Genomic DNA, 14,618 nt, shown 5'->3' with positions numbered 1-14,618 from the left:
AGAATGTTTTTACTAAAAGATGAGCTGCTACTAAATAACTTTCTGATACTAAATTATTTCACTTTATTATATTCTGATATTACAACAATGTTTTGAATTCATAAAGTACTTCTTCACCTCAGGATTTAAAAGGTTCACTCGAACATGAATCCATTAATCTCCCAAATCGTCCTATGAAATCAAAAGAGCATATTCTAACTATGCATATAAAATACTTCCAAAATGAGCTTATAAATCAGTCATGTTTGCAGCATATGCACAGAGCATTACAATTTGACTTCTCCCTAACAAAGAAACAAGAGCATTCCATACACAGGTTGCTTTTAAATAGTTTCATGCAAATATTTTAAGACTGAAAACATTTTTCTACTCTGTTAAAAAAGACGTGTTTAAAAAGTCAATAAGCGGCAGATATGAGGTTGGTATAAATTCTGAAAATGGCTTACCTATTAATGTAACTCAGGGCAACGTAGGTTGGCTGCTGTAATTCTTGTTTTTCTAAAACCCGTGGATCTGTATCTGTAATAAAAATAAAATTATGATTTTTTTAGATTTTTGCATTAGAATATATGAGGCTACCTAACACAAAGTAACAGAGGCTAAGCAGAGAAAAAGATTAATTTAGTACACCACTTTTTAAAGCAAACTCAGTCGGCAAAGCACAATCATTTGTTCATTCATTCATAAATAACAAGATATTGCATTACTTTTCAAGGGAATTCCAAACACCAACAGTGATAAAATGTCCATCTGTCACAGAAACTCTTGCACAATCCCCCTCATAAATATTGGTTTTCACTGCTTACAGTTACAATGTTGGCATGGTTTCTGGTGGTTAATCGGCCTAAGAAAGAAAGTCTCTGTTAATTATGCTCACTTCAATGCTGGAACAAATTAGTTTCCATTGGAAAGCTCCATCAATTTGAAAATCTACTGAGTATTGTTCTTGTTCATGAAACACTTTTCTGCATTTGGATTCATATTCTGGAGGGCAGTTCTTCTCTTTTTAAAATGTATGAGTTTATTATAACTTTTCTAGACTCTCAATCAGAAATTCTCACACTGGTTCAGAGTCAACAAACACTACATTCACCAGAGGACTTTTCCCCTCAAAGAGACAGAATTCAACACCATAGCAACGCTTTATAATGGTGCTTCTCCAGCACAGCACCAAGAAGATACTTTTCACAACCAGAAATGTATTCTCAAACTTCTCACATAGAGAAATGACTGTATAAATATATGCATAAACAATGTTTATGTAATAAGGAAATAGGAAGAAAACAAGCACACAATTTTGTTTTCTTAGAAAAAGGTTCATAGACTTCACATAGATTTATTTTCATTATAACCTCACTTAAAACTATCTCATTATTAGAAACCTTACAGCTGCACTTGGCAGTAACCCCTTCTTTGATGTAATGACAGATGTTGTTTCCAGCACCTTTGCACAGGAAGTGTTTACTGCACATGGTAGATGTAAGCTATGTCCACTAACTCCAAAGTGCATGAACAGGTGATGGGGGGAGGGAAGGAGATACAGTGGCAGAGAACACGGGTGGCAACAATGACAGCATAAAAATCAATTTACAATGCTTTTAACTCCCAGACTAAAACTGGACAGTAGTACCGGTTTTATTCGTGGTGTTAAAGTTAAGAATCTCATGTTCACTTTATGATTTTTTCTATGCCAAGAATTTCAGGGAGACACTATTCAGAAATCCTGCTTCCTGGGTCTTTGCCACTGCAGGTCCTTGAAAGCCAAATTCTGACACAAGAGACAAAGATTCTCTGAATGGCTCCATCGAGTCGGGTCTGAAGGTTTTGGCAGTGCAAATGAGAACAGATCAGTAGCTCTGCGCTTCCTCCCTCCTACAATGAGTACATATGCAACTGAGGCTATCCTCCATCTCTGGCCTAGTGATAAAAGGAGTGGTTCTCTAAATACAAGAAAACCACTCTTCAAGGGGAAACGCAGTTTTCACATGCAACTCTTATTCACACTCATTTAAATTTGCTGTAATCCCAACATATATCCATGCTTCTGAGAGGAAGATCCTCGCTGGAGGAGTCAGTAGAACAATGTTCAACAGGGAAAGGTGTTTTGTCCAAAGAAATGGCACACTGGTATGCTGGGTGGGCCATGTGTGCAAATGGTGACTGACATGCCAATCCTACAAGGTCTTTCTAGGTGCTTAATGAGGTAAGAAACAAGAAATTAGAGATAAAAACCATGAAAATGAAAAGAAAGGAGGAAGATAAGAAAGAACAGGGTAATGCAGAAAATTTCTCAAGTGCTCACAAAATAGTTTCACCTCAAGTTTAGGTACTGACGATTAAAGGGCTTTGCTTTTGACGCAGGGGCCTTAACTTGAATTGCTAAAAACCATCCTTCAAAGAGGTATCTGGTGCATGATTTAATAAGGTGTATTATTTTGAAAGAAAAGGGCACCATTCAGAGTCTCAAATTTGTGTATAAAGGGGAAAAGGGGCCCAAAAACATTTTTATAATCTTTTGCTTGTCTTCATTCCTATAACTGACATTCCCCAACCTAACAATATTCCCACAAACCATCTTCTAAAGCTTTCCTTTGTTCCCAAATTATATAATTTCTAAATGTTCTAAATATTACCTCTCCAGACTACCTTGATTTTTATTTTTTCCCATGTATATGTGTACAAAGATACATTTATATTACCCTTTTCCTTCCTCAAGCTCTAGAACCTCTTTGGAAAACGGGAAGGAAGTATCTTATATAAAACTCTACAACTTTGATGCTCAAATAGATGGCGTCAGCTCCTGCTGATCACACAAACTGCATCCTGTAATCTTGATTCACAAAAAATCAAGAATGTTTAGCACTTTATTTGCAAAGCAAGGTTTTAAAGTTTTGTTTTCTTAATTTGCTTCATCATCTTCCATAACCTATTCTAGACCTAGGCTCACACATCCTCAAATTGTAAGTGGGAAACAGACTTCTGGAAGCTTTCAAACACCACCCTCTCCATCACAAAAAATCCATTTGGAAGCACCTCAGGTAGGATTCTACTTTCTCTAGAATGTACTCTGGTAACCAACAAGACAGCAGAACTTCTTGACAGACATCCACCGGGTCCCCAAATCTCCTTTTCAAACTAAATGTTTCCTTGGGCAACCTTTAGAATATCCATTAAAGCGTTGAAATCTTAAAATGAAATTAGGCACTTGGTACCCACAAATCAGGAGAGGCCTGCACCAGTGCCACCGGAGGAGTAACATCAGCTGCTGGTCACAAATAAATGTCGGTTCTGTCACTTGCTTCCTGGCTGGCTGGTGTGTGGGGATTATGACTCACCATTTTACGGATTTAATTATGCTGTTGAGCACTTCACATTCAGTAAAAGTATAATAGCTGCCTTCACTATTTCTCCCTCCCTGACAGAAATGTAACTGTCTGATGCTAAAAACTCTCCACAGGATAGGAAGAGAGAGAAAAGAGAGTAGGTTTTCAGAGCAGGACAGATCCCCAGGTCCTGCTCAATGACATACTCCTCATGAGGATTATATGAGGGCAGAAGGGATACAATCAGAACAAACTGGAAAGAGTAACACTGTTCACTAAACATTACTAAATCCAACAGGAAGAACTTCCTTATAATATGCCACATTGTTCAGAATTTTTTTGAACATGATAAATTGCTACACGAAGGAATATAACATGAAATGAGATGGCCATGGCACACATTTATGGTGCCGATAAAAATCTGGAACTAGAACATTGGTTACAATTGCCCAGAGATATGATCCACCTCAGCAAATGGTCTATGGAATAAAAGTACTTGGTTTTTCATAACCACATGAGGCTCCTTAAGCTTGTAATTTGGCAAGAGAATAAGTATTTCTATAACATGGCTGTCAACAGCCACATAACAACATTCAACCTCTTTCATATCACTAAGAAGTGACAGGAAGATAAACTCAAACTTCAACTTTTTTTTAGCAGGGCAGGGTAGGGCCAAACACAGCACCAACAGAGATTATGACACTGTGTTCCACCCTAGACTACTCCTTGCACAGTCCCTTGCATACTCACAGATTTCAGGTAGACTGGAGGCTAAAATAATTCACATATTAAAATATATTTTAAAATACTCGAGTGATAAACACCTACACTAGCTTATTTCAAAGTTTCTAAAACATAGCATTCTTGAAAGTAGATGGCAGTGTGTCTATCTTTATCTCAGGGGATGAGGTTCTGAATGCACAGCTCTATAATAAGGACTTCGCTATGTAACACTAGACACAGGTACAAATTGAAAGTTTTCTGTAGCTCCTGTGGTCCTAGTAACTTATGGTTTTATAGACTCAATTACATTGCTAAGGGCTGGGGGTCACAGTACTAGCTCCCACTGCTTCTCAAGTGGCAAGGAAACAGCAAGGTAGATAGCAGAAATAAGGAAAGGACAGCATTCAGACCCTTAGTAGGAACTGGAACTGCAACGTGACCAAGGAAAGGCGAACACCACAGATCACCTCGTTGTCTCTGTGCAGCCCATGTTGATCAGCTTTGTTGTCTCTAGCACTGGAACCAACAGCCATCAAGCATCAGGATTGCCACAGTTCTGAAGAATAGCCTTTTGCAGTGCTCTTGTCGAGTCTAAACGAAAACTTTATCAGGGTTATTTACCTGGTCAACTGAGGCTAATTAATGAGCTCTTGGGCTTTGGCTATGCTTTAGCTAGTCTACATTTTATAACCTGGATTACTTATAATTTTAGAAAGTCAGAAACCAGACGCACAACGTCTCAACAAAACTAAGGAGGCCTCTAAGGGCAATGTGCTATTCGCAGGCTGGGAGGTAGCAGGGTGGGGAAGATGTGATATCATGCCGTTTGAGAACTTGTTCAAATTCGATATCCTCCAAATACCAGGTTCTTTTTTAACTGTGTACAGCAACAGTGGGAGGCCTGAGAGGATGTGGGTGGGAAGGGGTGGAGGATTTGCAGTGCTGGAAGACCCTGGGGAGGCGAATATCCACCCAGCCAGATGAGTGATTTTGAAGATCTGGGCTGGATACACCACTTTTCTTGGGAATCAGCAACAACTAATGGGTGCTGTCTGTTCTTGGCCTTCCCCCAGCCATCCAACTTGTGAAGTCACAGAGTTGTAGACTTCGTTCAGCACAGCCTTCCACAACATTCCGTGTGGAGTTTGCGCATCCTCCTCCTCCTCATTCTGCACCACTGTATTCCTAGCTGCACCACTGTATTCCTAGTGCTAGCACTGCACTTACGCCCCTGGAGGGATGTTATCCAGGCATCTCCTCTCCTCCTTCCACACTTTTCAGAGGTGAAAAACTTGTCTCAACTTCTTTCATTTCTCTAGCACTCAGCTCAGTGCCCTGCATGTAGGAGATGCCAAGTAATTGCTGAATGAATATACTGTTCCACTAGTTTTATAATGAGAAAATTGAAGGCTTTTGCTTATAGGTAGCAGCTTCATCAAGGGCATGTTTCCTTCACTATCCAAAGCCCCCTAAAATAGAAATAAATGAATAAACAACTAATTAATGATAGAAGAATGGCAGCAGAGGCATCAGGAAATAAGTTATTTCAACCGGTATTTTGGAAGGTGGAAAATCCATACAGGAGTAGACAAAGACATAGAGTAGATAGAGTCTCAAGTACCTGCAGTGGGGGAGACCCAGAGCCAGGATCTGAAGCCCCTACAGAAACCCTGAGGCCCCAGACTTAGAGGTGTCAGGTATGGCAAAAGGCAAGTGGGGGAAGGTTCAGGCCTGAAAATAGGGGGGTTGTTTAAAAGGTTGATTATCCAGGGACACTAAAGCAGGACACCAATTATAGTGGAGAGAGGAGAGGGAGAGCGCAGGGCTGAAAATAGGGGAGTTAAAACGGAAATATGCCAACTCCACTGCTCCCAATAACAATGGTAACCAGTCAGAAGGATTCTTCTCTGATTCAGTTAAGTGGGTGTGGAGAAAAGACTGCCAATGCCAACATCTGGTGATTCCCTAATTAAACGATCTCCCTACAGTTAAGTGCATGGTCAACCAGCTCCATCCATGCTTCCATCGAGAGCCTCCTAGCAGTTTTTTCTTGCTGTGATACATTTTCTTAAGAGTCAAGGTCTTGCCCTATTGCTCAGGCTGGAGTACAGTGGTGGAATCAGACCATAGCTCACTGCAGCCTCAAACTCTGGGCTCAAGAGAGCCTCTTGCATCATCCTCCTGAGCAGATAGGACAGCAAGTGTGCACCACCATAGCTGAGCAAGTTTTCTTTTTTTTTTTTTTGTAGAGATGGGGTCTTGCTATATTGCCCAGGCTGGTCTTGAACTCCTGGCCTCAAGCAATCCTCTTGCCTCGGCCTCCCAAAGTGCTGGGATTACAGTTATGAGCCACCGAGGTCAGCCTGCCTTGGTTTTAAATATGAGCCAAGAACAGTCAAGAAACTGTCTCTAGACATTGGAGGAAAAGTCTTAAATGTGAATGAGAGAAACCAAAACAAACAAATGGGGAGGGAGGATAGAAAAAAAGGAAGGGAAGAAGAGAGGAATGGGGGGAAGAAGGAAGGAAGGCAGGTAGACATGAGCGAAGGAACAAACACATCAAGGCCTGTAAGTGACATGTCTACTTACACAAACTCGGTACTGGCAGGGCTAGGACCAGAAGCCCTGCATCCTAAGTCTTATTGGGCCAGCATTTGGACTATTAAAAATGCTGCTCATCCTCTAAAGACATTTCATTGCTACCATCCAGTTGTAACACTGGACTCCATATAGATAATCTTTTTTATACTTTCTTAAAAGCCTCGTAGTTCTGTTGGTTGCAACTTTCAGTCCACTTTGAAGACTGAATTTGTTGCATCAACAATTTACAAAGACCAACTTTTAGTTCATGGCTAGTTTACTTCAGCTGCTGAAACAAATAATTCTTGTTGGCAATGGCCCTTTAAAAAAAAAAATTCTACAATTGCACGTAACCAGCCTTTGAATGGATCAACTTTTCCTTAGTTTATAGACACGTCATTTGAAACTTTTCCCAAGCCATAATTTCCATTACAGGGAAGTCAGTGCAAATCAGTGAGATGCTGGCTTTCCCCAATTCAATGTGAAATCCAGATGCGGTTAAGTGTTGCTGTAAACTTTATGAGTTAAATATCTGAAAGTCAGGGACACTGTGCAGCACAATAACACCATCTATTAAAACAAGCACTCATGTTCACATTTGTAGCCCGAGTTTTCCCACCACAAGTGAATGAATAAACATTATTCAACCAAGAACTGTTTGGACAATACTCCATAGGCTAAATTAGCTGGCTGTTGCAACTTTCCCTATTCCTGGCAGACCAGAGGGTTAAAATGATCAAAAATAATTCTGACTAGGATACTTCCCAACTTTACCAATCTATCAAGCTTCTAGGATCATCAATGACTGCTGAAATTTTCCCTTAAGTATAAGATGTATAGTCTTTCTATCGATGAAAAGGACACTACCAGTTCACACTTTTCAGTGGTGATGGAGTGTGCTTTATCCACTCAAGCTCTCGCCTTGCTACTTGTGAGAAAAGAGCCTGCCAGAAACCATAATGGCTGCAAGATATGCTTGTAAAGTATACAACCTGCACATCTGTCTACAGCAGCCCTGGAAACTGGGGTGCTGAGACTAAATAACAATAAAATTCTTTCCAACCAGAGTAAGGCCAAAATTTGGTCCCATTTAATCCTGGGACCAAGTTAATTTGTGTGCACATACAAATAAATATACATGCCTGCCTTCTCCAGAAATGAACCTGATGACAGATCCAAGCAGCATGCAACGCGAAAGATCATAAAGGAGCTGCTACATCTCCCCTGCCCATGAAAAGAGCCTATGAGAAGGTATCTGGAAGAGAAGACAGCTGCTTGTGAGTGAGGTTTAGTGACAAAAGAAAAGGCAGGAACATGAGGCTCTCGAATTCGTCTCTGAAGGCTGGAAGGCAAAAACCTGTTTATGGAAAGGAAACCTTCCCCTCCTTCTGCCTAACATTGTTTGCCCAAGGAAATCCTACCCATCTTCCAAGGCTTTGGCCCATATAGTACTGTCAGCATGCACTATACCATATATATTTGCAAATATGTCTTATCAGTCCATTAAAATGGAAGCTCCTTAAGGAACCAGATCTTAGAGGCCACAAATCCTAAGCCCAGTGTTCTGTAAATAATCAGTGCCCATGATGATATATGATGAATACACGAATGAATGCCCTGAACATGCAGTACCACAGAGGATACAAAAGCATTCAGTTCAGACAGCTCTGCCTTGGAGAGTCAGGCAAACAGGGGGGGAATAGTAAATGACTTTACCAGGATATATACTTCCATCAAAATACATCCCACCAAGCACAGATGTTCAGAGAGCTATAAAATGATGTACAATTCACAATAACAAGGGACAGAGGGCAGATAGGGCTAATCCGGGAAGGCTTCACTGATGAATGGGAACTGAGCCAGGTTTTGAAGGGAATGAGCGTAGGGAATCTTCACAGGTGAGGGCGGGAAACCTAAGAATAGCACAGGGGAGAAGTCCGTGGATACTGTGGAAAAGCAGTGGAGTTGAAGAGTATTAGTTGTAGTATTAGTATTAGTTGTAGAATATTTATAGAGATACCTTATAGAGATACTTTAGAAGAGTAGTTCTGAACTGCAGGCAATTTTGCAGCACCCCCCACCCCCCGACCCCTGCCCTGGGATATTTGGCAAAGTCTGCTAACAATTGGAGGGAGGGTTCAAGTATAGTATCTAGCAGGTAGAGGTCAGGGATGCTGCTGAACACCCTACATACGCACGCAAAGTAGCGCCTACAACAAAGAATCATCTGGTCTAAAATGTCAATAATGTCAAGGTTAAGAAACCCTGCTTTAAAACTATACGATTATGAGAAACAGAGCTATTGCTCCTAGATTGCTTCTAGGTTATAATTTCTGTTGTTTTCTGCAGTCTAAATCAAGAGGCCAGAAGGCTGGTGAGGAGGCAATGAGAAGAGTAACACAGAGGCTGTTTGGACCTGGATAAGTGCTCCTATTTTCTTTTTCTTTTTCTTTTTTTTTTTTTTGAGACAGTCTCGCTCTATCACCCAGGATGGACTGCAGTAGTGGGATCCCAGCTTACTGCAACCTCTGCCTCCTGGGTTCAAGTGATTCTCATGCCTCAGCCTCCTGTGTAGCTGGGATTACAGGCACCCACCACCACACCTGACTAATTTTTGTATTTTTAGTAGAGATGGGGTTTCACCATGTTGACCAGAGTGGTCTCGAACTTCTGGGCTCAAGCAATCCACTGGCCTTGGCCTCCCAAAGTGCTGGGATTACAGGCGTGAGCCACAGTGCCTAGCCAGTTCTTATTTTCTTACTGGAGACAAATAAATTGAATTCATTTAAAAGACATTGAATTCTTGCCATGTTTAGTTGCTTAGGGGTAACTTTAAATCAGTAGGTTCACAACTGAGCAAAAAAGATGAACAGAATTCACAGTTAACAATAATCTGGCCAGGCGCAGTGGCTCATGTCTGTAATCCTAGCACTTTGGAAGGCCAAGGCGGGCGAATCACTTGAAGTCAGGAGTTCGAGACCAGCCTGGGCAACCTGGCAATACCCTGCCTCTACTAAAAATACAAAAATTAGCTAGGCATGGTGGCGTGCCTGTAATCCCAGTTACATGGGAGGCTGAGACATGAGAATCACTTGCACGCAGGAGACGGAGGTTGCAGTGAGCTGAGAACACGCCACTGCATTCTAGCCTGGGTGACAGAGTGAGATCCTGTCTCAAAAACAAAACAAAACAAAAACCTAAACAAAAAAACCCAATAATCTAAGACAGACTACAATGTTTGTCAATACAGAGGAAAATACTAACTACTCTAGAAACAAAACATGATTCTCTGTGCTACTCAGGGGAACTTTTTGAAAGAAAAATTTACATGAGCCTTGAACTAAATCTACGTTCAGAAACGATGAGAAAATGATGAGTCTGAATAGAACACAGTTTGAGCAGATAAACAGAAGTATTTAATAGAAAGGAGCAGGGAGTGGCAAGAAGTCAGTGGGGCTGGAACTCAGCAAGAGACCTGAAATGCAGATTGGGTCACGTCGCAAAAGACTTGCAATGCTTTCCAAGACATCAAACTTAGTTGTGCAGACGATGCAGAGCACTGAAGGTATAAACTGACAAAGCCCATGTTTTAGAAAAATAACCTGTGGTGGCAGGGAGGACTAGGAGGGCGGGGTGGGGAACTGGGATGTAGAAATATAAGATTTGGTAAAAAGAACTGGAAATAGAAGATTTTTCTTACGTTATAGATCTGAGTATTTCATTACAAAAACAAAAAGTAACTAGAAGGTGAAAAGGAGTTTGCTAGACAAGAATATGAGGTCTGCTTCTGACGTGTGGTAAGACATTCTGCAGAACCAAGAAGTCTGGAACTCAAAGGGCAGATAAAAGACTCATGGTATAGATAGGAAGTGAAGTGCTGAAGAATCCCATCATAACACCACACATTCCAACAGGCAACTGAACCAAAGCATGTCTCTCAAAACAAAACAATGATATTCCATAAAACCCCAACTACGCTGATTAAAAACTCAGTTATCAAATAACTTGGCCAAATACTGGCTGAGAACCTACTAGGCCCAGTGGAATTCCAGCAGGGATTTTTTAAAAGCCAGAGGTTGTGCTGCATTTGAAACCAACTGAATGGTAAATTTCACAAAAGATGAGCATGACAGACTGGGGGGAAAAAAGAATAGAATAAAAATTGGCCCTAAGTTCAGTTTTGATCTGGTAACCAAGTCTCCAAGGCTCACTATGACAATCAACCTCTCATTGGCACATTTGGTGTTGCATACAAGTCAAACTGCCTCAATTCAACCCTAGCTGTGTAACTTCTTTAAGCCTCAGTTTTTTTCATCCACAAGAAATTGATAAGGATAGTCCTTTCACCCTAGGGTTGAAATGTGGATTAAATTAGCAAGCATGTTAAGTATAACTACTGCTCAGTTCTTTAGTCCATAAGGTATTTTGAAATTAAAATTTGCACTGTTCTGGATTATTTCCATTTTATGTGGCATAATGATACATAGAAAATCTAAGAATTCATCACTCACATAAGTGTGGCTGGGACTGCTGGCTGCTGCCCAACAGCTATTTTCCCCTCTTTCCCTCCATAATGCTTAGAAACATGGCTGCCTGGTATAAAAACCACATTTCCCAGCCTTCCTTGAGACAGAAGCATTCATGTGACTAAGTCTTGGTCAACAGGATGAGGCCTCAGGAAGCCTCCTTAATATGGTAGATTTCTTTCAGGCTGCCTGAAAGAAATACTGGGTATGAGATAATCTTGTGAATGGAAGTCATATATGGTGAAGCAACACAATAGGAGTCTGGATCCCTGATTGGGTGAAGCTCCACACTACTCTTGAACTGAGCACCTCCAGCCTTCTTTAAAGTGAGAGAAATAAACTTATCTTCCAATTAAGCCATTATTTGAAGGTTTTTCAATTATGTGAAGCCAAACCAAAACTTGACTGAAACACAAAACCACCGGAATTCTGGTTTATTTTGTTGGACCTGAAACTCTCATCTGAAACATGAAATATTTCATGTTTCGTTTTATTTTCTTGGATTTAAAAGAAAAAAAAAACTCTTTAAAAATGTATCATAATAAGTGCATGGAAAGAAAATCAGAGCAAAATCACACCTGAATCACCACAGCCTCTGTGGCTAACTCTAAACAGGATGGTTAAAGAATGGGAGAAAGAAGAGGAAAAAATCATCATGTCAAATTATGGCTCTTTTGGTTGTTTTAAGACTTTCTCCAGAATTAGTTATTAGTGGGCAATAATGAGGCAAATTGCACATGCATATTACTTCTGAGTTATGAACAATACAACCAGCAGTAACCTTTGAAGCTGTCAGGATCTTTTCAGGCAGGCAATTAAAGTGAAAAATGAGAGTGTGCACAACTTCCATCACCCAATACTACATGTAATAACACCACCTACAAACACTGACATAGGAGTGGGGCTCAGTCTGAATATTTATTAATGCAGATCTGTTCCCATTTGTTCCTCTTCTTTTCCTATAACCCATCCCACCCCCACCTGCCAAAATTTTTTTGCTTTAAAGGGCAGCTCTGACATCATGCATCGCATTTACCTGAAACCTACATGCACCGTGACATCTCTCCTATCTGCACTGAAAGAAATTTTCCTCCCTTTCCCTTGACTCAAATATAAATTTAGGACAAGCTTGGATTCTACAAGGAAACGAAGTTGATAAAGTAGTAAGCCCAATCAGGAAAACACAAAATAAGATGAAAATAATCAATAATGGATATTTACAGATGGCCAAATATATACGTCAAGTATGGGGTGCTAGGCATCGAAGGTCCCCCTGCCTGCCCCTACCCACCCCTGCCAACACACATACAAAAAGGTCTCAGCTCTCAAGCAGACTGGCCTGTAGAGGAAGTGTCTTATATTGATCTAAGAATAATCTAGTGTAGAAGTATCAGCTTTTCTAATAAAGTGTAAGACCACTATTTGCATATTTTGTGATTTAAGTACCTAGACTTCAGAGAAATGGCAGGGATGACTGCAAAGAGGTGGGGGACCTGACGAGCCAGTTGGAACAGGTGTTCCCAAGCTAAGAAGAAACACCCATGCTAGAGGCCTAATACCTGACACCTATGAATCCATCTGTGAGTCTGTCTCCTGTGGTTTCAGCCATTTCTAAATCAACAAGAGCCTAGAGGCCAATGGTTTCTAGCCAGAACTGCCCATGATTATCACCTGGGTAATTAAAAAAAAAAAAAAAAAAAAGCCTGATGCCAAGGACCCATCCCTAAAGATTCTAATATGCAATCAGGGTTGACAATTACTATTTAACTCTGAGAAGGCTCAGAAACTGGAAAAGAGATAGAGAACTGGTTGGGAAAGTTATTTACACCAATCTGCATCCCTCTCACCCTCCCAAACTAAAAAGGCAATTGTGAAACTGGAAAGGAACTACTGGAAGTGATTTAAAAGTTGTATAAGTCTGACATCCAGTGAAATCATTAAATTTTTTTTTTTTTTTTTTTTTTGAGATGAAGTCTTGCTCTGTCTCTCAGGCTGGAATGCAGTGGCATGATCTCAGCTTACTGCAACCTCTGCCTCTTGAGTTCAAGTGATTTTTGTGCCTTAGTCTCCCAAGTAGCTGGGATTACAGGTGTGTACCATCACACCTAGCTAATTTTTGTATTTTTAGTAGAGATGGGGTTTCACCATGTTGGCCAGGCTGGTCTCGAACTCCTGACCTCAAGTGATTTGCCCACCTCGGCCTCCTGAAGTGCTGGGATTACAGGCATGAACCACAAGACCTACCTGAAATCATTAAATTCTGACTTCACTTGGGACTCAGGTTTATTCCCCCCGCTTTCACTTTCTATACAGAAAGTATTAAGCTTAGAAGTTATGTAGACAAGTTAATGTTTTCGTGTATTTCTAAAACCAAATCACAGTCTTTGTGAGTGGTTTTCATCTATTCAGTAAGAGTGTTCTGACAAGACCTCTGACTGGGAACCATTTATTTTTCTCCACAATATGCGCCTACAATTAATAAGACCACATCACTTTAGCTGTTCTGCGGTTCAAAATTTTCTGTAAGTCAGATGGGCCAGAACCAGTGTGGTTTTCCTGTGCTGTTATTATTCACCTCAGTAATAAATCAGACCATATCCAGGCATATTAGTTTTGTATTTCAGAAGCCAGTTTTGTCAAGGATTTGGCAAAAGAAATTGCCTTTGTTACATCCTATCTCCCAGGGAAGCCGAATCACTGCTTTAAAAAAAAAAAAAAAAAAAAAGGCCACAGGGAGAAAGAGCTGAACATCTGGACCCAGACTGACTGGATGGCTCTACCTAACAGTTATCAAATGTAAGTGTACATAGGTCACAGCTTACTCAGGTCAAATTCTGGTCCAAGAGACTCTGCCTGACCGGCTAGAGCATTATGCATGCCGACTCCATGCCCAGGTGGCAGCCAGGAACACAGTGTTCAGGCTCGTGGGTCACAGAGGTTACGTGCTAGCTGGGGATTTATTGCTCCTGATTCTGCGCAGGTTGTGTATTCATTCTGCTTCCTAATGAGTAGGGGAGCAAGCTGAGCTGTAACTCAGATTGATCTCGCTGCAGGTGTGAATTTGGGCGTCTGGGAAGTCCCTGGACCTTCTCAGTTATCTGGCACTTGGCAGATGGCTCCTGACAATCTTGGCTTCTGTGGAAGGACTTCTGGGAATTAACTCTGGACTCTCTGTTGCTTTAAAAAAAAAAAAAAGGCTTAAATTTCTTTAGACAATGTAAGATGGTAGTTACTGACACTCTGCTACTTTCTGTGTGACTTGAGCAAGTTTCTCAGCAGATAAAGACGACAGTGACTCATGGCTCCTACACATGATGAAGTTATTATGAGGATTAAAAGAGATAAGCCATAGACAGCACAGAGCACAGTGGCTGGTACATGGTAAATACTTAATAAATCTTACCCACTAGGGGCCGGACTTGGTGGCTCACGCCTGTAATCCCAGCACTTTGGGAGGCAGTGGCAG

At 40.9% G+C, this 14,618-nt stretch overlaps 1 protein-coding gene across 1 annotated transcript in view; it reads right to left on the bottom strand.

Annotated features, from left to right (window-relative positions):
• JAZF1 (JAZF zinc finger 1) overlaps positions 1 to 14,618 on the bottom strand; it is a 271,472-nt gene that overhangs the window by 173,545 nt on the left and 83,309 nt on the right. Inside the window, exon 2 of the mRNA XM_011972251.1 lies at positions 447 to 519. Within this exon, the coding sequence (XP_011827641.1) occupies positions 447 to 519 (73 nt within the window). The remainder of the gene's footprint in view (positions 1 to 446; positions 520 to 14,618) is intronic.

This window comes from Mandrillus leucophaeus, unplaced genomic scaffold, assembly GCF_000951045.1.
Source record: "Mandrillus leucophaeus isolate KB7577 unplaced genomic scaffold, Mleu.le_1.0 Scaffold128, whole genome shotgun sequence".
Classification (NCBI taxonomy): domain Eukaryota; kingdom Metazoa; phylum Chordata; class Mammalia; order Primates; family Cercopithecidae; genus Mandrillus; species Mandrillus leucophaeus.
The sequence above is the reverse complement of the archived record's forward strand: the minus strand, read 5'-3'. Positions and strand labels throughout refer to the sequence as shown.